Source organism: Nesoenas mayeri (assembly GCF_963082525.1).
Source record: "Nesoenas mayeri genome assembly, chromosome: 3".
In the NCBI taxonomy this organism is placed as follows: Eukaryota; Metazoa; Chordata; class Aves; order Columbiformes; family Columbidae; genus Nesoenas; species Nesoenas mayeri.
This window is the reverse complement of record NC_137544.1, coordinates 8,275,989-8,301,428: the sequence shown is the minus strand read 5'-3', so window position 1 is coordinate 8,301,428 and position 25,440 is coordinate 8,275,989. Positions and strand designations below refer to the sequence as shown.

Below are 25,440 nucleotides of genomic sequence, written 5' to 3'. Positions count from 1 at the left end.
GTGTAAGTTTGGGAATGACCTATTAGAGAGCAGTGTAGGGGAAAGGCACCTGGGAGTCCTGGTGGACAGCAGGATGACCATGAGCCAGCACTGCGCCCTTGTGGCCAGGAAGGCCAATGGTACCTGGGGTGTATTAGAAGGGGGGGTGGTTAGTAGGTCCAGAGAGGTTCTCCTTCCCCTCTACTCTGCCCTGGTGAGACCACACCTGGAATATTGTGTCCAGTTCTGGGTCCCTCAGTTTCAGAAGGACAGGGAACTGCTGGAGAGAGTCCAGCGCAAGGCAAAAAGGTGATGAAGGGAGTGGAGGAAAGGCTGAGAGAGCTGGGGCTCTTTAGCTTGGAGAAGAGGAGACTGAAGGGTGACCTCATTAATGGAGTCAGGCTCTTCTCGGTGACAGTCAATGATAGGACAAGGGGTAATGGGTACAAACTGGAACACAAAAGGTTCCACTTAAATTTGAGAAGGAACTTCTTCTCAGTGAGGGTGACAGACACTGAACAGGCTGCCCAGGGGGGTTGTGGAGTCTCCTACTCTGGAGACATTCAAGACCTGCCTGGACACCTTTCTGTGTAACCTCACCTGGGTGTTCCTGCTCCGGCAGGGGGATGGGACTGGATGAGCTTTCAGAGTCCCTTCCAATCCCTGACATTCTGTGATTCTGTAATTTTTGCACGTTTTGGGTAGCAACACAGAAAACCACGTTTACAAAAATCATGTCCACATCCAACTTTCCAATAACATTTTTCTGGTCAGATATTTTAAGTATTTTGGAAACCACAACTGAAGAAGTGAAATTTGATTACAGTAAAGGTTTAGCAAAAAAACTTTTGGGAAAAGTCTTCGCAACTCAAGATCACTATTAGGCCCAGAGCTTTGGACTTTGGCAGAAAACAACAAAAGAACCTCAGATGCAAAGACATGTCATGGTGGGTTCTACATGAGTAACGACATGAGTTTCAGTATTCTGGCCAAATTTCATTTGACCTAGTGATCTAAATTCTACAAGCCACCTTAAATGTCTTTTTTTTTATTATTTCTTAGCAGTTCTAACAGGTACAGCACAAGACCACACTTGAAAAGAAATAGAAGGTGCGAGAGTTCCAATGCATTCCCAGATGACGATGGCACATAAAACGCTATACTTAATTCATTGTTTTAAGAGAGAAAAACAAACAATAAAAGAGATCTATTTTAATATTTACATAGTTTTTAAATACACTTGATCCTAGCAGACAGCAGTTCCATAGTGAATTACAGTCACTCTTAAATACAAAGCGTTGCAAGAACTACTTTGATTTGTACATAAATATGAAATATGTATCTACAAAAGAATCAGTACTAACTGGAAGTTCATGTCCCAGGAACATACTGTTTCTACTGTCCCTAGTTACTTGTAATCACATGAAGAATCTTATGAACACAAGAACACTTTGTAAAAAGTTATTAATCAGTTGTAAAATGAAACAAATTACTCCTCTTTCAAGTCATAAAAATGTGGCAGGATTGAGACTCTATTTAATAAAATACAGTAATTTGAGTCCTCATAACCAATCAGGATAGAGAGGCTGAAAACAACAATGGAAAGAAAGAAACTTGACCACTATCCCTTTCCCTAAAGATTGTAATACTGATTTCCTAATTAAAATGTCATGTCTCCCTATATCTTGAGTACATAAAAATACTAGTTAAATCACTAAATTTGGATGTATCGGGAATCTAGAATTCAGACTGCATTCCAAATAAAATCACTTTCCATTTTTGCACAAAAAAAGAGATTAGAAGATTGGTGTAACCCATGGTCCCCGACTCTTAAACTGGAAGAAAACCGTATGAAAATAACAAGCTTTGAAAATACAGTCTTGAGCATGAGCTGCACCTCACCGCAGAAACACGAGACAGGAAAAATTGGTAAGACTTCAGTTTTCTCTTGATGTGAAGTTACCTGGACTGTCCAGTTGAGATGCTCCATTCCTCTCGCTGCCCAGAACTGCGTGATTTGGATTTGTCTTTGCACACAGGATCAGCATGTTTTGAGGTACGTTTGGCGGGAGGAGATATGTGGCTGTCACTCAAACTAGCATCACTACCTTCATCTTTCTGAAAAGACACAAAGCATCAGACCATGCTTAATGGGTTCATTTGCGTATGTCCTTACAGAAAAAAGGGGAATCTTAAGATTAGTGAAAGGGAAGTCTCTATCAAACTCTTAGTAAATAGCTTGTGTGAAATATTAAAAATTATTACACTGAAAACATTACTGGGAACTACGAACGCAGTTAGTTTTAAACAAGCTTTTATATATTTTACATTTATTTCTGAACAAGCATTCTGGTTCTCTAACCCACTGTATTTTTCATATGTCTTGCCACTCTTCCCCTACTTGCAAAAGAACTAGTAGTATATATAAAGAGAAAAAAAGACTGAGGCAAACAAAGATGCCTAGAAACACAACATGAATTTATGCTACTGACTTTATATTTGTTTTTAAAATGCTTAAACAGTCACATTATGCTCTTCCTTCTTGTAAGAGCTTTGCAACACCTCGTTCTCTTCTTTAGACTGTCAGACACACAGCCACGAGTAACTGAGAATGGACTTTATACTTTTAGGGCACTTTTTGTGTAAAGTGTTCATTAACAGTGTTATATACACTAACAATATCAGTCTTAATGCCTTTAAGAAGCACCTAAACACTACTGGAGAGTGTCTTTTTCTTTTGTCCTTATGTAGATAGAAACTCCAAGGCAGTCACAAGGGATTCCTTCAGAGCTGTACATAAGAAGTGGAGGCAGCAAACTTGGGAGGATCTGCTCCTGTTAGGTGAACTACAAAAACCAAAGAAATTCAAGTTTATATAAACCACAAATTTTAGCTCATGGAAACAGACTTGATTAAAAACCTAAACATTCTCTCTGGCAACAACAAAGTAACGAATTTCTGAATATTTAGGTCCAGGAATTGCCTGAGAAGAAAAGACAATTTTACTTATACGCAAGGAGATGGCCACGGAAGTCCTGTTTATTCATCAGGCTTATTAACTACAATCAGATTTGCACTCCAGACAATTCAACATCATGATGTCTCACGTACTTGAAAAAACAGCACAGTATTTAGAAAGCGGCAAATCCTGAAGAAACCCCAATATCCAGGTGCAGTTGAACAGGACAGCTCAGCACCTCGAGCCCAGGGCTGGCCCAGGCGCTTCCCTTTGTCACCATTCCAGTCTCCTCTGATCCCTCAACCAAACCAGCTCACTATGGCCTCACAAGTTCCCTTCTGTCAGATTAGCTTTTCTGCCTCATTAGTGAGCTGTCCCCGGTTCAGCAGGGATACAGTTAATTTTCACATGAGGCTGGGAGGGGACAGAGCCAGGATAGCTGACCCAAACAAGCCACAGGGATATTCACAGAATCAAAGAATCATTTTGGTTGGATGAGACCATCAAGATCATCGAGTCCAACCATAACCTAACACTGGCACTAAACTATGTCCCTAAGAACCTCGTCTGAACGCCTTTCAAAGCCCTCCAGGGACGGTGTCTCCACCACTTCCCTGGGCAGCCTGTTCTGATGCCTGACAACCCTTTCCATGAAGAAATGTTTCCTAATATCCAACCCAAACCTCCCCAGCGCAACTTGAGGCCATTTCCTCTCATCCTATCGCTTCTTACTTGGGAGAAGAGACCAACGCCCTCCATGCTACCTCCACTCCATACCATACGACATCATGCTCAGTATATAAGCAGGGGGAGCTGGTGAGGGGAGAGGATCACTGCTTGGGAGTGAGCTGAGCGTTGGTTTTCTGGGTGGTGAGCGACTGCATTGTGTATCCCTTGCTTTGTATATTCTATTATTGTCATTATTGTTGTTGTTTATCTCTTCCTTTGCTGTCCTGTTAAACTGTTTTTATTCCAACTCAGGAGTTTTACCTATTTTTTTCCCTCTACTCTGACCTGGTGAGGCCGCATCTGGAGTACTGGGTCCAGTTCTGGGCTCCCCAGTTTAAGAACAACAAGGAATTATTGGAGCAAGTCCAGTGAGGGCTACGAAGACAATTAAGGGCCTAAAGCATCTTTCTTATGATGAGAGACAGAGAGCTGGGGCTGTTCAGCCTGGAGAAGAGAAGCTGAGAGGGGATCTCATCGATGTTTATAAATATCTCAAGGGTGGGTGTCAAGAGGATGGACCAGATTCCTTTCAGTGGTGCCCAACGACAGGATAAACCTGCTTTAGCAGGTGAGTTGGAATAGATGATCTCCAGAGGTCCCTTCCAACCCAAACCATTCCATGATTCTGTGATTTTTTTTTTCCTCGATTCACCTCCCCATCCCACCGGGACAAGGCGAGCGTGCAAGTGGCTGCATGGTACTTAGTTACCAGGTGGGGCTAAACCACAGCATCAACTCAATGATCTCAATGAGGGATCAGACAAGTACAAAAGATAATACAAGAAAAAAACATGAGGTGAGGATGGGACCACTGGCTGTAGGAATAGAAAGCTTGAGTGAAATTGGCTGACTACATCATGCCTTAACATTTATATATATTATGTATAAATATATTAAAAAATATATATAAATACATATTTGTTTATACATATTAATATTAAATTCTTATAATACTACTTGTCAAATAAGAAATATGGTATTCATTATGATATTGCTTATTTACTGAATATGTTATATGTGATTTTCATCTATACTACAAATACTTGCAAATACTTTTGATAATACTAAAAATACTACATGCCAGTATTAAATGCTAACCAGTCCATGTTCACATCTCATTTTAAAAGTACTTTTAACTTTAATAATTGCTAACCTCTCAAGGTAAATCCAGAGAAAGGAAGAGGTCTATATTAAGATTCAGCCTTAGGAGTCATTTAACCTTATTAATTCCTCGTTATTTCACTTCTTCAGGAAATACATCAATGTAACTCAAAAAATACCTACACAAGAAGATCATAATTAAAACTTTAAATTGGATGAAGCAGAAATTGGGATCTAAAACTAAGACCTGGTCAAAGTAGTAGTAAAGGCAACTACCACCATTCCTACATATAAAAAACCCGCACTTTGCACAGTGCCGTAAAATGCATGTGCAGCCACCCAGCTGTTTTCCATAACACTCTGCAACTACAAAATACCAACTTTTCACAAAATTTTAACAGCCTACATATTCACTTTTGAATACCATAAGCATTTCTGTACTTTCTCCTTTAGTCAGCCACAAGTCTATTTGTGGACGTACAGAAACACATCATTGCTAAGTCAATTTTAGTAACTGCTTTCTGAAATTACAACAGCCACCCTGTGCAGGATAGAAGCAGAGTTTCAAGGTAAGCCACAGAACCAGTTTCAAACCGGCTAGGCGAGACAGAGAAAATCATGCTAAGAAAGAGCAACAAGCATGTAACAAAAGTTTTATGAGGGCTAACATTAAAGCTGTTTTGCAAGCGGTGAAATTAATAATGCATAGGTTCCTACACCCCATCTCTACGTCTTTTTGTGTAAAAAATCCCAATTCCTCCCAAGTGTTCTATGCCCACCTTTCTCTGCATTTTCACCAGTTCCCTTCCTGTGGTCCCAAGTCTGAAAATCAGCTTGTATTCCTCGTTTGCCCTGACTATTGGTCAAAAGCAACACGGCCACGTAGTTGTTTCTGAACTACGAGCACACCACGTGGTCAGCTGGCAGGTAAACCAAAATAATGACGATTAATCTGGAGACACAATCTGCTACTTCAGGTCTCTCTCTGCTACTGAGTTACTAATATTCACAAAAGTTATAAAAGTTTAATGAGATCTCTAATACCGTCAAATGATCAGATACTGGCCAATAGCTTCAAAAACTGGAAGGGCAGGTTAACATTTAACATGAGCACATCAGTGCAGTTGCCCAAGGAACCAGACTAGCAATGCAGGGGTTTATTTAGCAGAGACAACAATTTCTGGTTATTCTTTGCTTAGGACATTATTTTCAGTTGAGCCTCATCTGTTTTCACATTAACTTTACACAGTAACTTAGGAAGTACAAAGCAAGTCTAAATTTTAACAAACTCAAGTCCAAATACTACCTGAAGTTACTACACCTACTGTAGAAGATACACTAACATACCAGATGTTTTACCGTGAAGTAGTGGCAAAGTTACTACAATAAGAAATCATTGAAATATTAAACATATTAACAAGAATCCAAGCTCCATTTTCAGTTAACAAACTTAAAAATTCAAGCTCCAGGGAATCAAATCACACCTAGACCGCCACCCAGAACTTTCACCTACCTACAGTAAAATATGGAGATGCAGCTTTCATTACACTCAAGAGATTAGTCAAACTGGGATATGCTAGAACAAGAAAATAAATTAATTTCCATTTAAGAAGCCTTTACAGAGAACAGTCTACCCACTGCTTCCTCCCATTTATAGCAAAAGAGGTCTAACAATTCCACTGCACTCAACTTGCTCCCTCAAGTAACTGGGTCTCAAACCATTTAAACCTTCTAATGACTAAAAATAGTACTTCAGTTTCAACCCAGAAACTTACTACTTAACAGTACATACCATAAAAATGTTCTGGGACTAGAAAAAGAAATGTATGATGCCAGCATTAAACTTAAAAATTGAGAAATTAATAATGCAATTGCAGAAGTAGGAACCAATGCACTGAACTCAAAGCTCCTAAGGAAACATCGGCACTGAAGCAAACCCACTCACATGCTGAGAGAACACACAGAATACAAATTAATAAAACCTTAAATCACAACAGAAATTGCCTGAAAGTATATCAAATAAAAAAAAGAAAAAAGCAAGCACAGAAGAATTAAAAAAAAATGAGTTTACACAGTGTCAGGAAGTACAAAGAGGCCAACAAAATTCAGCACAACTCTATTGATCTCACAGAAATGAGAGACCCACCGAACTCCTGCTGTGACCCACAACAACCAGTCCAGCACAGATTCTTCCGGAAAGCACTTTCAATAAGAACGAGTAAGGAAATAAGTTAACAGGATACTTACTATCTGTGGTCTAGACTGGCAAAACTTAGTCTTCCCTATCTTTGGATTCAAGATTAAAACAGAATGTGACAGCTGAATGAGTACTGCAAATCAGCTGTTGAGCTAAGATTCAACAGCGAGGGTCTTGCAGAGGCAATGGGGCAAGCTCAGGTAACATATCTTCACTGAAACCTGCCAAATGATGGTAGCGGTAAATCTAGAAACCGAATCTAAAATTAATAAGTAAATAAAGCAATAAAATAAATACAGCTGCATACTTATCTCTATGTTTTCTCTCCTATGTATGAAAAGGAGAAAGATGGAAAAAACATTTATTATTATACATTCAAGAACAAGCTACAAAAAACACTGATATACAATATTACTGGTAGTCTCTTCCCTACCCATCCATAAATTTAAAAATAATAATGTGATACTAACAAAGCTGTATTTATAACATTTACAAACAAGTCCTTAGGTTTTGGAAGAAAGCAAACTAGAATTCAATGAATAAAACTGACTTCTTTCCTCTCAATCTATCCTCTTAGCAAAGAAGTGCCTACAACAATCCAGTCTCTCAGCATGACTGAAGGACACACAGACCAAAGGAGTCCTCACCGATAAGGCTTTGCCTTCAGGCACATCACAGGGACCAGTCAGCTAAAGCATGATATCAGAGAATCACTGAATATCAGGTTGGAAGGGATCACAGAAATCATCTGGTCCAACCTTTACTTGGCAAAAGCACAGTCTAGACAGACAGCCCAGCACCCTGTCCAGCTGAATCGTAAAAGTGTCCAACACTGGGGAATCCACCACTGCCCTCGGGAGGCTGGAGAGGGGCCAGAGGAGCCACAGAAATGACCCGAGGCTGGAACAGCTCTGCTGGGAGGACAGGCTGAGAGAGCTGGGGTGTTCAGCCTGGAGAAGACAAGGCTCCAGGAGACCTTGTCGCACCCTTTCCACAATTGAACGGGGCCTGTACGCAAAATGGGGACAGACTTTCTAGTAAGGCCTCTTGTGACAGGACAAGGTGTGATGGTTTTAAATGAAAGGATAGTTCAAAACTAAAAGAGGGGAGATTCAGGCCAGACATGAGGAAGAAATTGTTTACAATGGGGTGGTGAAACACTGTCCCAGGTTGCCCAGAGAGGTGTTTGATGCCGCATCCCTAGAGACATCCCAGGCCAGGCTGGACAGGGCTCTGAGCAACGTGATCTGGCAGGGGTTGGATTAGATGAGCTTTAAAGGTCCTTTCTAACCCAAACTATTCTATGATTCTGTGAAGGCGGGGAACAGTCCAATTTGGAGATCACTCCCCAGGTGAGCCAGGGGAGAGTCAAACCAGCCAACAAATGAGTTTACAACAGCCAACAAAGGAGACTACTTCCAGCATACTGAAGGGAGGGGGTAGGGGCTTTGTTTCTTCTGGTTTTTGGGGTTTTTTTTAAGCAACCTGAATCTCCTGGTCAAGAGAGATGGGCAGGGAAAAACTTAATGAAATATAACAAGGGCATGTGAAGAGTATTGCATCTGGGCAAGAACAACCCCAGGTTCCAGTGTAAGTTGGGGAACAAACTATTAGAGAGCAGCGTAGGGGAAAGGGACCTGGGGGTCCTGGTGGACAGCAGGATGACCATGAGCCAGCACTGGGCCCTTGTGGCCAGGAAGGCAAATGGTACCTGGGGTGTATTAGAAGGGAGTGGTCAGTAGGTCAGAGAGGTTCTCCTGCCCCTCTACTCTGCCCTGGTGAGACCACACCTGGAATATTGTGTCCAGTTCTGGGCCCCTCAGTTCCAGAAGGACAAGGAACTGCTGAGGAGAGGCCAGCGCAGAGCAATGAAGATGGTAAACGGAGTGGAGCATCTCCCTTATGAGGAAAGGCTGAGGGAGCTGGGGCTCTTCAGCTTGAGAAGAGGAGACTGAGGGGTGACCTCATTAATGTTTATAAATAATTAAAGGGTGAGTGTCAGGAGGATGGAGCCAGGCTCTTCTCGGTGACAACCAATGGTAGGACAAGGGGCAATGGGTACAAACTGGAACACAGGAGGTTCCAATTAAATATGAGGAGAAACATATTCACAGTGAGTGTAACGGAACACTGAACAGGCTGCCCAGGGAGGTTGTGGAGTCTCCTACTCTGGAGACATTCAAACCCACCTGGACACATTCCTGTGTAACCTCATCTCGGTGTTCCTGCTCCGGCAGGGGGATTGGACTGGATGAGCTTTTGAGGTCCCTTGCAATCCCTCACATTCTGTGATTCTGTGAAGAGAATGTCTGCAGAACTCACTGCACTGCTGGGCTGAACAGCCCAAGGCAACCACAACCCAGCATGAGTACGAAGCATCTCCTATCACTGTCATCTCCAAGTTCATCGAGTGTTTGAGTAAGGGGTGACAGAACATCCAAACCACAACCACACCTTGCAATTTCTGAAAAAGACTCCATCTGCTTTGCCACAAGTTCAGCTGTATTAAAACACAGGCATGCAGACATGAATATTTGAGTTTTCCACCATGGTCAGACTTGCTCTCCTTGCTGTACATTTTATGGGTCACACCTTGCTTGTGACTAACTCTACCACACCCTGAAAGTCAGCGCAATTGCTCATACGACTTCACAAATCAGACATGAGAGTTTTCAACCTAGTGTCTTGAACCTTTCAGCGTCTATGTTTTTCACTTTTCTATGACGTCTTCCCACGTCTAAGACATTAAATTAAGACACGTTGACATTCAATCTTCAACTGATCAATCATGCTGTTCCACATTTTGCTAAAAGCACAAACTATTTTGATTAGTTTTTCTTCTTGACCCACTGAACAAGCAGCTTGGAGTTTACTTTTGTCTTAATAACAACAAAATAAACATTTTCAATCAGTTTCAGCTACAGGTTTTCAAAAACCTCTGCTTATAAACTTTGGTCAATTCTTAGCTTCTAATATTTAAAAGCAACTTTTTCCTCTCCATTTGACACTCCAAAAGACAACAACGAATTCAGATATCTCTCAATCTTATTTTTACTAACTTTGGAGAAACTAAATCCGGGTCCTCCAGTTACTTGTACTGTAATTTTAAAAGTATCTTGTGAACAACAACATCTTCTCAGATGTCCCAGAATATTCATAATCTGGATTAATATTTAGAAGTATGGGTGAAAAAAACATCTGCAGTTCCCACAAAGTTCTTGTGGAAATAGGCTGTCCATTAAAAGAAATAAAATACATACCTAGGGATATTTAATGCATTTAATAAACACTTTTATCCCGCTGCGATAAAAAGATAAAAGTTGCCTCTCCGAAATAAAACTTTTATTCATGAAAAAATGTGATGAGGTCCCCAGTGAACCAATTAGCTAAGCTGATTACTCACCTTTGCCCTCAGATAACTATTCAGTTGCTTTTTCTGCATTCAAACTGTAACATCATCTCAAAAACACCAATAAAATACACCAAAAGCACTCTCTCTATCCAGGGATTCTGGATAAACCACTTGCTGCCTTATGTATCAGTTTCTGCAAAGGTAAAAACTATGGATTTAAACATTAACTTCTACAAATTTGTTGTGTCAAAGATCTATTGATGAAACTTAAGTAAGAGTTAGGTATCCTTCCTAATGCACTTTTGGACTAGGCATACTAAACAATTAAAAAAAAAACAAGAGTTCATATTCTCTTTGAGATTTTTTTCCTCTTATTTGGTTCCAAGTTCTAGTCACTAGATCAAACATTTTTTCTACCATGACTGCAATGTCATTTGAACAAAATGTAGCAAATCTCCTTTTAATTTTTTTAAGTTCACCACTTTCACAGAATCACAGACTGGTTGGGGTTGGAAGGGACCTCTGGAGATCATCCAGTCCAACCCACCTGCTAAAGCAGGTTCACCAGAGCAGATCACACAGGAACGTGTCCAGGTGGGTTTGAATGTCTCCAGAGAAGGAGACTCCACAACCTCTCTGGGCAGCCTGTTCCAGGGCTCTGGCACCTCAAAGGAAAGAAGTTTCTCCTCATGTTCAGATGGAACCTCCTGTGCTTCAGTCTGTGCCCATTGCCCCTCATCCTGTCATTGGGCACCACTGAACAGAGTCTGGTTCATCTTCTTGACACCCACCCTTGAGATATTGATAAACATTGATGAGATCTCCTCGCAGTTTCTCTTCTCCAGGCTGAACAGACCCAGCTCTCTCAGTCTCTCATCATAAGAAAGATGCTCCTGACCCCTCATCATCTTTGTAGCCCTTGCTGGATTCCCTCCAGTAATTTTTTGTCCTTCTTCAACTGAGGAGCCCAGAAACAGAGACAGAACTCCAGATACAGCCTCACCAGGGCAGAGTAGAAGGGGAGGAACAACCTCCCTCGACCTGCTGGTCACAATTTCCTAATGTGCTTTAGTCTGTGCCCATTGCCCCTCATGAAGCTTTATAGCATCTTCACCCAAAAAAAACCCCACAACTAAAACTGTCCTTACGTTCCATACAAATGTTTCAGTAGCCGAAACACTCCCATCAGCACGCTCAACTGAGGAACCACACCTTGCCTTACGCATCTGCACGCCGTCCTGATTTCAGGATGACACATTGCTCTGCCCACTCTCCCCACCACCAACACAACCTACTCTCCCCTCCCCATCTCACTCCATTACTTTCCTGGCAAATGCCCTCAGCTCTTCTTCCACGAGAAGCCGGCCGACCTGCCTGGTGGGAAGAGGCAAGACCTGACACACTTGTCCATGGCAAGAAGGCAACATGACTCAACTCCAGGTCGCGGCGTCATCCAGCAGACTGAATTCATGTCGGTGCACGATGTGCTGCTGCACGCTAAACGCCTGCCTTTGTGTCCCAGAAACCCTGTGTAAGCACACTGCCTGTGCCTTCACATGGCAAGAAGCCACAAAAAAATGCATTTGGACTAAAGCACATTAACTACCTCACTGGGAACTTCAAACTTCATTAAGGACCTCATGTGTTTATCTTACTGATATCTTAAAAAGAGACAAAGCTGGCTTAAAAGAACCCATCTCCTGGTCACAGTTCTCTAATTTCCACTTGTTTGCACACATTTACCAAACGTTGGCTCTCCATGGGTGTTAAGGAAAAATAACAAGATTCATGCTTAAGTGCTTGATGATCTTGGAATAAACAGTTATTAATGCTGTATTTCATTGGTGATAATGATAGTAAAGAATGCCTCAATTGCAGGGTGATCTAAAGTCTTTTAACATTTGGTTTGTGTGGGGCTTTTTCCAGTAAACAATGCTTACATCAGAAGTTGTCATTAAGAATACAGAGAATACCATCATCTATAGTTTTTCAGAAGAATAAAGTCTTCCTAACTCATTCAGGTGAAAAAACATATTTTTTGCATGAGAAGATCTGCTTTCATTCTTTCAACAGATTTCCACTTTATTTTCTAGAACTCTTCAATTCTAGAATTCAGGTTATTTAATAAATGTCAAAGCTTTTGAGAAATGTTTAATTTTTTTAATTTAAATTTTTAATTAAAAAAAAAAAAATACAAACTGCTACCTACAACACTGTTATTGTGTATTTCCACACTCGCAAGCGTTCCCCTCATTTCTAACAGAAAAAGGTACCTGTTCAGATCCAGGTTGAGAGTCTTTCAATGGCTTTTGATCTGACATCCAAAACACTCTTGCAATCTATGGGCTACATGTAAGTTGGTTTCAGCTGGACCAGTAAACCTGATCCTGATCCAGCTGATCAAATGTCCGGGCAAGCATTAGTATTGGCAAGTCTCTTCTTTTTCACGGCTGCACAAATAACAGCTGGCAGCACATGTGGAATCGCACACCTTCAGAAGAGCAACTCGACCAAGAGGACGTCTCTGTTCACTACACAGGGGTCCACACCTCACTCAGATGTTTTTCGACAAGATCCACACATGGGAAGGCTTTAAAACCTCTGATCTTGCTAATTTAACACTGAAGTAATACTAAAAGCACGACATTTTTAGTCAGAATCATATTCACCATTTCCATGAGCTTTAGATTCTGTTAACCAAGACTTTTAAAGCAAAATTTGTATTTATGTGAGCATTTGAGAATTATTACAATTCAGACATGGGAAAAAAAAAAAATCAAAACATTCAAACAAGAACCTTTTTCCCTACCCTAAGTCCTCAAAAATCCATCTTGTTCCCACTGAACAACCCCATCCCAAAGAAAGTCCGGAGGATGCAGCCCCCTTTTAGTGCTACTATAAACCTAAATAAAGAAGCAGAATGATCTGAATGAGGACAGCAAGCAGGAGAGCAGAGAGAACCCTTGGACCAAAGGGCTCCCCAAGGTTTGGACATGACCAGGTACTTGACTCAGTGAACCAAGCAAGGAAGTGTCTGTAGCAAGAGAAGCCAACAGGAACATGGTCACACACAGAATCACAGAATCGACTGGGTTGGAAAAGACCTCAGAGATCATCGAGTCCAACCCCTGATCCAACTCTAGTCTGTTTACTAGATCATGGCACTAAGTGCCATGTCCAATCTCAGTGTAAAAACCTCCAGGGACGGTGAGTCCAGCACCTCCCTGGGCAGCCATTCCAATGCCTGACCACTCTCTCTGCAAAGAATTTCTTTCTAATATCCAGCCTAAATTTCCCCTGGCAGAGTTGAAGCCCATGGCCCCTTGTCCTATTGCTGACTGCCTGGGAGAAGAGACCAATCCCCACCTGGCTAGAACTGCCCTTCAGGTAGTTCTAGAGAGTGATGAGCTCACCTCTAAGCCTCCTCTTCTCCAGACTAAACAAGCCCAGCTCCCTCAGCCTCTCCCCATAGGGCTTGTGTTCAAGTCCCTTCACCAGTCTTGTTTCTCTTCTCTGGACCTGCTCCAGCACTTCAATGTCTTTCCTGACCTGAGGGGCCCAGAACTGAACACAGTACTCCAGGTGTGGCCTCACCAATGCAGAGCACAGGGGAAGGATCACTGCCCTTGTCCTGCTGACCACGCTATTTTTGACACAGGACAGGATACCGTTGGCCTTCTTGGCCACCTGGGCACACTGATGGCTCATGTTGAGCTTCCTGTCAGTTAGTACCCCCAGGTCCCTTTCTGTCTGACTGCTCTCCAGCCACTCTGCGCCCAGCCTGGAGCGCTGCAGGGGGTTGTTGTGACCAAAGTGCAGCACCCGACACTTGGCCTTTTGTGTGGAAAAAAAAGTAGGATTAAAAATACTTCTGGATCTCTACTACAATGCACTTGAGGGCAGTATTTCATGAGAAAAAAAAACTGTAATACGAAATCTTAAGATTAATGTATTGAACTTTAAATCATAACAAAAACAACACTCAAGGCCTGAAAGAGAAATCAGAGGAATAATAGAAGGTGGTTATTAAGTATTTGGAATGAGGGATTGCTGAAGCATGGCAACAAATTTCAATCCAAGTAATCTCTTCCACGTGTACAGAAAGAACAGCTTCTTCGTTTCAGGTTATTTAAATAGTTCCGTTCAACTCCTTATCCGTTTAAAATGAAGCAATTGACTGGAGGTTGGAGAAAAGAAAAAAGCTCATTTCCCAAATGATGAAAACACCCAACCTGAAGCATCTGCTCTGAGTAGACACAAACTTTTCACCAAAGCTTTACTTAGTTTATTAACATACACTACGAAAAGCATAAAGATAAAACCACAAACATTCAGAACAGGCCACAAAACCTACAGAACTTGGACAAGCTCGTAAATTCTGTATGTGTGGCAGGAGTGCTAAAGCTACCTCCTTTCTACCCAGTTCAACTGGAGCTGAAGCTATTACAGCACACACATACTCTGTAGTGCAAAATGGAAAAGGTTACAGAAGATAATACATTAATCTTGCAACTGCTTGAAAAGTGGCCTGTTTTAATAGCTACCAAGCAAGAAGAAATTAAATTTATTCAGGAAAAGAGTCCAAGAAAGTATAAACGCAAAACAACACATCAACAATTTGAAGCAAAATTAATGGTTAAAATAAACTATAAAAAATCAGGAAGGTAATAAAGACAATATTTCAAGAGTAAAGTCAGAGATGGAAAAATTGTTTAGAAAAAGCAGCAAAGCATGAAGAATACAAAAAAAAAAAGATAAAATGATAGGATGAAAATGGCTGAAAAATATTGTCAGCTCTCTCTGCAGTAAGTGGGTTCATGAGTGATACTACTCACACACAAAGTCATATATTTAGAGCTAAAATATCTAATAAATGATCAGCATCCTTTAAAATAGTCACAGCCTAAAAGCAAGAGCAGTGAAAGCTTCAGCTCGCTGATGCCCACTTGCTGGATGCTTTGGTTTGAGAACGTTTTACAAAATTTTATGCAGAAATCACTTAAAGCATCATCAGATCGGAACGAAAACTTTTCCACAGTACACCAAATACTCAACAATTTAGGGCAGGATGTGCAAAACTGTTCCACATCCAACTGAAACTACAGGGGGATGGAGATGATGAGAATGTAATTACCTGAGCTAATTATCTTGCATAACCCCAAGCTGTACGCCACTCTTGCAAAACCATCATGGGATCTCTTGTGGCAATGGGTTAAGCCTTCTACTTGAAGTTTTAACCGAGAGATGGTAGTTGGGAAAAGCAGATTTTATTAATTTTACTTGGGACAAGCCAAATATCTGGAGGAAGCAACACAGCACATGAAATATCAACGAGCTGACATTCCTGAGTATTCTTTGGAGGTCTCATTCATTCCTTCCACAGGCTGGAGGGCTGGGCAGAGAAGAACCTTATGAAATTCAACAAGGGCAAGTGTAGGTTCCTGCACTGGGGAAGAACAACCCCAGGCACCAGTACAGGTCAGGGATGGACGTGCTGGAAAGCAGCTCTGCAGAGAAGGACCTGGGAGTTCTGGTCGACAATAGGTTGACCATGAGTCAACAATGTGCCCTTGTGGCCACAAAGGCCAATGGCACGGAAAAGTGTGACCAGCAGGTCGACGGAGGTTGTTCCTCCCCCTCTATTCTGCACTGGTGAGGCCACATCTGCAGTTCTGTGTCCAGTTCTGGGCTTCCCAGTTTAAGAACGACAAGGAATTAACTGGAGGGAGTCCAGCAAGGGCTATGAAGATGATGAGGGGTCTGGAGCATATTTTTTATGAGGAGAGACAGAGAGCTGGGTCCATTCAGCCTGGAGAAGAGAAACTGAGAGGGGATCTCATCAATGTTTAGAAATATCTCCAGGGTGGGTGTCAAGAGGATGGACCAGACTCCTTTCAGTGGTGCCCAGCGACAGGATGAGGGGCAACAGGCACAGGCTGAAGCACAGGAGGTTCCATCTGAATATGAGGAGAAACTTCTTTCCTTTGAGGTGCCAGAGCCCTGGAACACGCTGCTCAGAGAGGCTGTGGAGTCTCCTTCTCTGGAGACATTCAAACCCACCTGGACACATTCCTGTGTGATCTGCTCTGGTGAACCTGCTTTAGCAGGTGGGTTGGACTGGATGATCTCCAGAGGTCCCTTCCAACCCCAACCATGCTCTAATTCTATGTGATTCTGTGATTAGTCCATAGATTGTTTCCTTGTCAGGCCCTGGACCAGCGGGACAGCAGAGACAACCAGCACGGAGCAGGATGCGCAACCGCCACCCAAACAAACCGTGTACCCACTAGAGGCGTCCCCACTTCTGATAGCAGCCCAGACTCATTTGGCCAGATACACAAGGAGAATGCAAACTCGGGACACCCCCTTTGGAAATACGGAAGGATTACAAATGCTGACTGTACCGTATTTTGACAGAAACTTGGACATCGATTGCTTCCAACAATTGCTCAATTTCCCACTGTTCACAGATGGATTAATACCGTGCCACCAAGGAACAGACTGCACGATCCGGTTTAGATCACTGATTTTCTCCTGCTAAGTCCCAAAAGAGCAGCAGACCACTAAAGCAGAAAGAATCCGACATTTTATTACGCACTGAAAAGATGAGATTTCTTGGGGATCTGCCTTTAACTGAAATTGTTCAGAATATGTTCACAAGGCTCTGTATTTCAGGATGTATTTAAAAGGACTGTAAAAGCCTTAGCCTCTGCACCTTTATTGATGTTACTGTAAACCTGAACAGTAAGACAATGCGGTTCTTTAAAAACACAGCTATTTGAGAGGAGCTTTTTTTTCCCCTGAAGAGCTTTACACGTGGGTGGCCATCAAACGTCATTTTGCTAGCGTAAGAAAACTCTAACTTTTTCTATAGTTTCATTCTAAACCACAGAACATTCAGAAAACTGTAAGACACTTTGCAAATAAGACAAAGAAAATAGGCTAATATGAATCAGGCTCTTCCATAAAGGAAAATTTAATTTTTAGAAAGCTGTAAGGGGTACGTTTAAAACTAGAATTTTGAGAGAAATAATAATAATTAAAGTTTCTTTTCTACCTTTTCCATAGCTGACCATTAAATGCTTTTTAAGGAGTAAAACACAGCAATGAGCTTACGCTACAGAAGTTGCGTTATCACCCGGAAATCAGAAAAACATTTACTGCTAAAGGCTGACAAATTACAGCAAGAGACACTGAAATATTTTGGTATTACGGAGCACAAAAATGCTGCTCAGCTTCATACCTTCCCACACTGCAGCACCCAATGTCAACCTCCTACTCTGTGTTTGCTCCTATTAGCAATTAAGTACAATGGAGAGCTCTGGGTTGCCAGCGAGTAAGTCAGACGACGCCAACAGTCCTACTTTTAGCCAGGATCGCGTGTTACAGGGCCCTCAAGTAGCTCTTAAGGCACTGCTAATGCTTTCTTGGCTAATTAAATTAAGCTAATCTTGATATACATTTCTAAAATGTCTAACTAATACGCTGAAGCGATTTAAGAGTGTTTATTTCACAAGAGGTTCATTAGTTTTCTTGATCGACATTTTTGATTTGTGTTTTGAGGTGACTGAGAAAAATCATTTCAATTGCCAAATGTTACCAACAATCACAACTTGATATCTGGAAACATCAGACAACAAGTCTAGAGCACAAATTTAACCAGTTGTGATCACAGTATCGTCAATTCTTTCATAGTGTGAATAAGGCCAACTGGATTTGTAAGCCTTGTGTTACAATTCTATCTTTCTGAAAACTTTGGAAGATTTTGATGCACTTTTCTTGTCACAATGCTTTAATATAAAGCCATAACACTCCCCAAATTTTAATGGTAGAAAGGAAAAAAAAACCACATAGAATTTATATAAAGATAGAAATATAAATTTATGTAAGGACAGCTCCAGTTTCTATTAAATAGTGTATAAATCAGCCCTGGAAGCAGGAAGAAAACATAGCCCGGTTTTTCCTCCCCGTCCCCTCTCTATGCACTCTGCTATGACATCATTTCAGAGAATAAACTTCTTGCCTCCTTGATCCATTTAGTGAGGGATTTTGTTCATTTTAATCTGGCTTCTGGTCAGTGGGCGCACACGTATTGATCCCAGTCACTGAATGCACGCTTGCCAGTCAATAATTCAAAACAGTTTACTTTTCACAAACTGTCGTCATTGCTTTCTCCAAGATGAGCGAGCGCTACAGAGGGAATACAGAGAATACGATAAAGGCATTTAGACTATTATGGCCTATTTCCACAGGACGTGTGTTGCTTCCAGATTGCAATCAAGCAAAAATGGACACTATTAATATATAACTCAACATAATATTGAACTGGAAGACCAGAAACTTAACCCAAGTTCTTGGGAGAGGAGGGATTCAAGCTTATCCTTGTACATGTATGCAAAAAACAAACCCTAGGTGTACCAGAGAAAGCCAGGAGGAAAAAAGAAAAGGAGAATAAATAGATGTAAAGGAGGTGGAAGGCAACTCCTAAGCACTCATCTGGTCTAATCAGCATCTTGCAGGATGCCATTAGATAACTAACTCAGTTTTTGTTGCTAATAAAGAATAAATAGATGATCTTTTCAAATTACATTCGGAAAGGTAATTACAGGCATCGCCACAGAAGAGCATTTCTCTGGGAGTCCGAGTCAGAACCGCCACATGAGAAAATCAAGTCCCACAGCGCAAATAAGAAGCGTCCCAGCTCTGCCAGAGCTCCAAACTGCCGCTGCCCATTAACCCCATTAACTGCTGGTGGAAAGGCAGTTTCCTGATGGGACACACCAAAGGTTTAAAAAAATATGCAACTGCATGAAAACGATCCCAGTACAGAACGCAGCTCCACTATCTGTCTCCGAACAGTCACGTCCAAAAGCAAAGGCTTTGTCTTCCTACTGCTGCACTTATTCATGTTCTAATCACCGAAATCCTTCTCTGGCGCTACTTCAAGAAGCTTCAGGAGCTCAGAAAGATGGTGTATGGCTTGCAAATTCTTACATCTGAACAATAAAAACAGTTGCACAAAGATAACTTTAAAATATGATGGGAGATACATATATTTCAATATTCACTGGAGGGGGGGAAATCAGGGATAACTTCTGCTCATCTTTCACAATCACATCTTTAAAAATAAAAGTATGTATCTACCTCAAACATATGAGATTTGTTGCGAAGGGAGACAAGTCCATCCCCACACACCAAAATATACACTCAACTTTGGAAAAAAATGCTTTTTTTGAAGCATGGGCAATATCCTGGAATGTGTTTACAGATTTTATGACAATATTTTGCACAATCTCCTTTCCTTGCACCATGTTAATAACATAATTTAAAGATACTAATGATTTGCAGTATAAAAATACAATTAATAGATTACCAATATTTGGAATGAAGCTCAGTCTCTATTTTTTTTAGCAGTAGTAAACTCCCTGCAAAGCAAGCCAGTAAGGGTTACACCAAACTTTGCCTCACAAACCACAAGACCCATAATATGAATAAATAGAAACTGCACACCAGAACAAGTAGAACAGCTTTTTACAGCCATAGTGTTGCATCCCCATGAGTCTAACGAAATTAAACAAGGAAGAAATAGGGGACAACAAGGAAAAGTAAGGTGGGGGGAAGGGAAGAACTGCGAAGCATGAAAGAACTGAGAGAGAAGCACAGAGGGAACAGAATATCTAGTCACTACTATCTGGTTTTGTTAGTATTTTTAATCTAAAAGTATGGGGCAGAAGATCTTCTGGCAATTCCAGGTGTCATCTTGATCTGTCTCTTGCTGTTACTGCTGTTTTTCTACTTATCTGATGAAGTTCCTCATTAGTAGAGCCTGGGATACAGTCAGTTGGTGCATGACTGGCAAACACTTTGACCCTCAATTTTCACTTCCATATTTACACTGCGTTTAAAATATATACGCAGAGCAGGCAAGTATAGCCACTAGTTCTAGTCTTTAAAGCAATGAAGTTTTATCAGGAAGAAGAACAAAAAAACCTGCCTATAATTTAAGAAATGCAGCTGCGGTCAACAAATCTGTTTAAAGACAACAAGTAAAACAACCAGGCTCCCGAATTCCTTCTTACAGTTACAATTTCCCAAACGTTAGTTTTCCAAATCAGGCTGCAGGACTCACTTGCCGTAAGAGCGCACAACCAAAGCTATTACAAGAAGTTACGCTGGGAAAGCGTTCAGCTTAAACCCGACGGCAAAATTCCATCCTCCCCCCTTGCGGGGTTTAGTTGCGGGGGGTGGGAGGCATAAAAAAGGGAGCGCTTTTCCAAACATCAGCGCGAAGCCGCCGCGGACACCCTCTTCAGCCGATCTGGGGTCATTTGGGGAAAGGGGAAGGAAAAAAAAGAGAGAAAAAGACAACTCGCCAGCAGCAGGGCAGGCGGATTGCCGGATTGCCGGATTGCGAAGTTGCTGCAGGCGCAGCTCCCAACTTTTGTCTGGCAGGCGCGCAGTGCCGGGCGCGGCCGCAGGGGGAGCCCCGCGCCCCCCGGACCCCCGCCCGCCGGCCCCGCCGGCCCCGGCCCGGCGCACACACCGGCGGCAGCACCGCAGCAACTTCGCCTCCCGTGTCCCCGGCCGCCCCCGGCCCCTGGCAGCGGCCCGCGCCTGTCGCCCAGCCGGCGGAGACCGCCCGCCCCCCGCCGAGCGGGGGAACCCGGCTGGGACCCGGCGGGGGACGCTGCCCCCGCCTCCCCGGTCCCTCCTCACCCCGGGGTCCCCGCCGGCTCCGCCGTCCCTCCTCCTTCCCGCAAGCCGACAGCCGTCTCGGCAACCACCCCCTGCCCCGCGGCTCCTGTCCCCGCGTCCCCCCCGCGCCCGGCGGCAGCGGCGCTGTCCCCGGCGACTCCCCGGCCAAGGCCCCTGGCCGCCGCTGCCCCCCCCCCGCCCCCCGCCTCGCTCCCTCCCCGTCCCCCGCGGACCCCCCGCTCCTCACCCGCGCTGCCGCCGTCTCCTCCAGCCCGGCCGCATCTGCCTTGGTGCCCCTCTTGGAAGAGCGGGTGCGGGACGAGATGAAATGGCTGCCGGCTCCGGCCGCAGCGGCCGCCGCTTTGCCCAGGGGGCGCAAGGAGCTCTTCCTGGTATTCACCATGGCCCCGGGGAGGGGGGACACGGGGGCCGGGGCCGCCGCCGCTGCTGCCGCCGCCGCTGCCGCCGCCGGCGCGGAGGGAGGAGGGAGGGCGGACAGGCGGGGGCTCGGGTAGGGAGGGGAGGGGAGGGAGAGGGGGAAGGGGGGAGGGGGAGGAAGGAGAAGAAGTCCTCTGGGGAAGCCGGGCCGCCGGGCAGAGCCACAGACGGAGCCGCGCCGGCTCCTCCCGTCGCTGCCGCCGCCTCCTCGGCTCAGTCTCGCACTAACTGGCCGCCATTACTGTCCCTTCTCCCTTTCTCTCCTCTGCCGGCGGCGACGCCCGGCAATTGCCGCCAGGGGGCGCTGCGGCGGCGCCACCGCAGCCGCCGTGCGCAGGCCGAGGCGGCCCCCGCTGCGTACGTTCTAGCACGGCGCCGGCGCCGCTCTATGGGCCTGGCGCGGTCCGCCCCGGGGGAGGTGGCGGGTCCCCCGGGAGCGGCGCGGCCGTGAGGCGCCTGGCGGGGTCCCCGCCGCGCCCCGGGGGACAGAGCGGCGAGGGGCGCGACCGGCGGGACGGCGGCCTGCCGGCGCGACAGCAGGCGGGGCGGTTTGCGGGGAGCCGGGGCGCGGGCGCGCGGTCCTGTCAGGCTGAGGGGAGCGGCGGCCGCTGCGGCGCGGGGTCCGGGAGCTGCGCGGCGCCGCTCGGGAGCTGCGGGGCCGGGGGAACCAGCGCCGAGAGTGCGCTGGGGACGAGGGAGAAACGGCTCCGGGGGGCGCGGCAAGCGGGCCCGTTCCCACCGCCGCGGGAGCGCGGCCCCGGGCCTGCCCGGTCCGCTCCTCAGGGGCCCTGCGGGCGGGCACTGACAGGACAGCGCGGGCGAGCAGATCCAGGACACGATCTCCACCATTTTCCGTGGAAAGCTATTTCACAGCCTGGTGAGTCCCGCTATTAAGAAGCCCCGTTGATAGCCCGGCTGCCAGGAACGCGCCCTGGCTTCACCTGACACACAGGTCCGCCGATAACATCTTCTGTGCCTCGCCTGGTAACCGCAACTCACATTTGATGCTCATTGCTCAGTGGCTGGAAAGCTTATTTTCCTCTCGCATCCCTCCTCTATCACACATCAAATAACCTCATTTTAGAGGGCAGAAGAATAGTATGTGTTACAGTACATTGGATGCCTAAATGCTTTTCAGACTATCCACAAACTATAATCCAATCCCTTCTTGCTGATGTGCATTAAGAATCACTCCTCTCTCACCACACGTTGTTGCCCTTGATTGAACTTATCACAGTGCCTGCACATAAGCCCCCAAACCAAACGCTTTGTAAAAGAAATGTAGCCAACCAATACACGCATAGAGCCATAGGTGACAAAGCCTCAACCTTTTAATTTTCACACTGACTTGTTTGACACTGCTCGGCAATTTATTTCAGTACTTCCTGCTTTTTATATATATATATATATACATATATACGTATATATATGTATATATATATATAATAAAGTTATGATGACGTGGCTCGGGCTGCGAGGCTCAAGCAAGCTTTATCAATGTATTTTTATTGTTTAAAGATGCAAAGCGCAATAATGTTTAGTAAATAACAATAAATGTAAAAACTCTTCTTTTGCTTTACCTGCGTACTCCCACATCTTCAAGATTAAAGTATGGTAGAGCGTGCACTTAAAATATAAAATATACAACAATAACATTAGGATATAATAAAAAATGGGCTATTTAGATTTCCAAACAAAAATTTTCTTACTGTGAACAGTGACAAATTTTCATTTTTATGAGATACTCCAAAACACCATGTATTTGGGAATAGGAACTGTGATCTTTTTCTTATCCGACACTGTCGGGAGCTTTTAATCTGTATTAGCAACAGTACTTTATCTCCTGTTCAAGAATCTGCAGGGTCTTTCAGTTGTTCTGCTCAGTGAGATTAGTTATGTTATGTTTCATATACTTTGTTTATTCATTTATTTGGTTGAAGGTTATGAAAAGATGTAGCCATTTCATACATTTGTAGGCCAAATGAGTCTTTTCATTAAAAAAACCTATGATGGTTTTTGAAATGGTATGTGGAAACAGCTTGCCTTTTATCCTTCAAAAGCAGGAATAAAAGGAAACTGCAAGAGACTGCCCATACCAAACACATTGTGGGAATGAACCAGGAGATCCGTTTGCTAAGAAGAATTAGTATCACAATCATATGATGACAAAGTACTTTTCCATTTCTTTACTACTGATAGGCCATGTAACTTAGATATGGTGTCCAAATTCTGTTGGTCTGAGAATGAAAAATCATATGTTGATCTTCAAGTTTTTGTGTGCATCACAAAAATATCATCCCCATTTTGGGAAAACCAACAGATCAATCTGTGGCCCAAAAAAGGGCCCAGACTGCAGCAGTTACAGTGAATGTCATAACTCAGGATTGCAATGCATTGGCAGGACTGTTTGGGGAAACTTGCATAACATCTGTTTGCAACATGCATGATTCAAACCAGCACTCCTCCTCTTATGAACGCTGATGACTTCTTAAAAGTAAAATAAACTTGGTCGTTATGCAAGCAAATGGATTTTCCTGGGTGCCTATCCAGATCTGCTTGAAGCAACAGAAAACCCACATCTTAAAAGATATTTATTTTGTATTTGCTAAATATTTTTACCATGGTTGTGACCTTTTTTCTTTTAATTTATTTGTAGTGTTCTGATCTCATTCCGGTGAGCCATCCTCAAGTGAGTCTTCTTTATGACGCCAGAGGGACCACTCTGGTACAGGGACTGATGTAGTTAAAAATCCCTGCTCACTGCTTTGAACATTTTTAGTGGTGTATTCTCATTATGTTAGTGGAGTAGGGAACATGTACAGACACGCTTCATTTTGGATGTTTACTCCCTAGATTGTTCTTCACAGATGGTTTTATTTTCAGGTTTCTTGGTTGTCTTGTTCCTCTTACAAGATGTGCCTCGTTATTTTGACTCAACCACCTTACGGCTTTATAGCTTCTATGTGAGTTCCATCACCATTTTTAGTACTGACAATATAAATGAATAAATCATAAATTACAAGGTTTGCTTGTTAGTTTTGTTTGAATTTTTTGTTTGTAATACAAAAAATATGTTTAAAAAATTGCTATTTTATATCACACATACTTCAAGATTTAAATGCAATTTAACAATGAAAGATGAATTGCTGTACAAATGGATTTAGAGTAATTTTACTAATCAAAGAATTTACTTGTTCCCATTTTTTATATCTCATTTAATTCGAGTGTCATATGAAGACAAAACAGAATTAAAAACTTATTTGGACCCTCTTCAGCACTCTACATGCAGGAAGAGCTTTGTGAAAAACATAAGAACTCTGAGTAGCAAAAGACAATGAAGAAAGGAAGGGGAGAACAACTGCAACCACACTCCACTAAGTATTACGTAAGAATTTGCAGAGTTCATTCCCAGTAAGATGCAATTTCAAGATTTGTAGTTTGGTGTGACATACAGATGTCTGAATACTTCTGGAAATAAATGCCATTGGGAAGGACTTCATTTCAAATAAAACCCATGTATAACAAATGCGGAAGCTTCCAGCAGTGTTCAACACTCTCTTATCTCCAGTTGTTCAGAAAAGAAGATGAAGATACCTGAAACATACGAGAAAGAAGGCACAACATCTGCTGTGTCAGATACACCATTGGGAAACAGGAAAAACATGAAAAGGTACTTGAGCAGAAGAATCCCTTTCCATTAAACAAGACTTGGGGAATGAAATCTTATTGGGACTTAGCAATGTAAAACTACACTAAAAAATGACACAGGATAGAAAGACTTGTTTCGCTCTGTGAGTAGTGTTTAATGGTATAATAAATATTTGGAGATGGAAGATTTTGTTGCTATTGTCCCTATTTTACAGAGAAATTTGGAACATGTTACAACAAAAGAAAACGTCCTTTATGCCTTATTCAGAACTTTTTAGAGAGTTTCAGCCTAGTAAGGACCAGAGGGCTTTATTCAGTGAGTTACCATTTGCTTCAATCATG

The 25,440-nt window shown here is 43.2% G+C and overlaps 1 protein-coding gene and 1 long non-coding RNA gene across 4 annotated transcripts in view; one reads left to right on the top strand and one right to left on the bottom strand.

Annotated features, from left to right (window-relative positions):
• ATAD2B (ATPase family AAA domain containing 2B) overlaps positions 1-21,703 on the bottom strand; it is an 89,202-nt gene extending 67,499 nt beyond the window's left edge. For both annotated transcript variants that reach the window (XM_080342360.1, XM_080342361.1), the window contains exons 1-2: positions 21,260-21,703; positions 1,943-2,097 (exon numbers count right to left, since the gene is read on the bottom strand). In XM_080342360.1, the coding sequence (XP_080198486.1) occupies positions 1,943-2,097; positions 21,260-21,415 (311 nt within the window). In that variant the 5' untranslated portion in view covers positions 21,416-21,703. The remainder of the gene's footprint in view (positions 1-1,942; positions 2,098-21,259) is intronic.
• Positions 21,704-21,847: 144 nt separating this feature from the next.
• LOC308039435 lies at positions 21,848-25,283 on the top strand. Of its 2 annotated transcripts, none has more exons than XR_013922024.1 (2): positions 21,848-22,327; positions 24,334-25,283. It is a non-coding gene; the product is annotated as an uncharacterized lncRNA (long non-coding RNA). The 2 variants fall into 2 exon arrangements; XR_013922025.1 differs by having other exon boundaries at positions 24,107-25,283.
• The last annotated feature ends 157 nt before the right edge of the window (positions 25,284-25,440 follow it).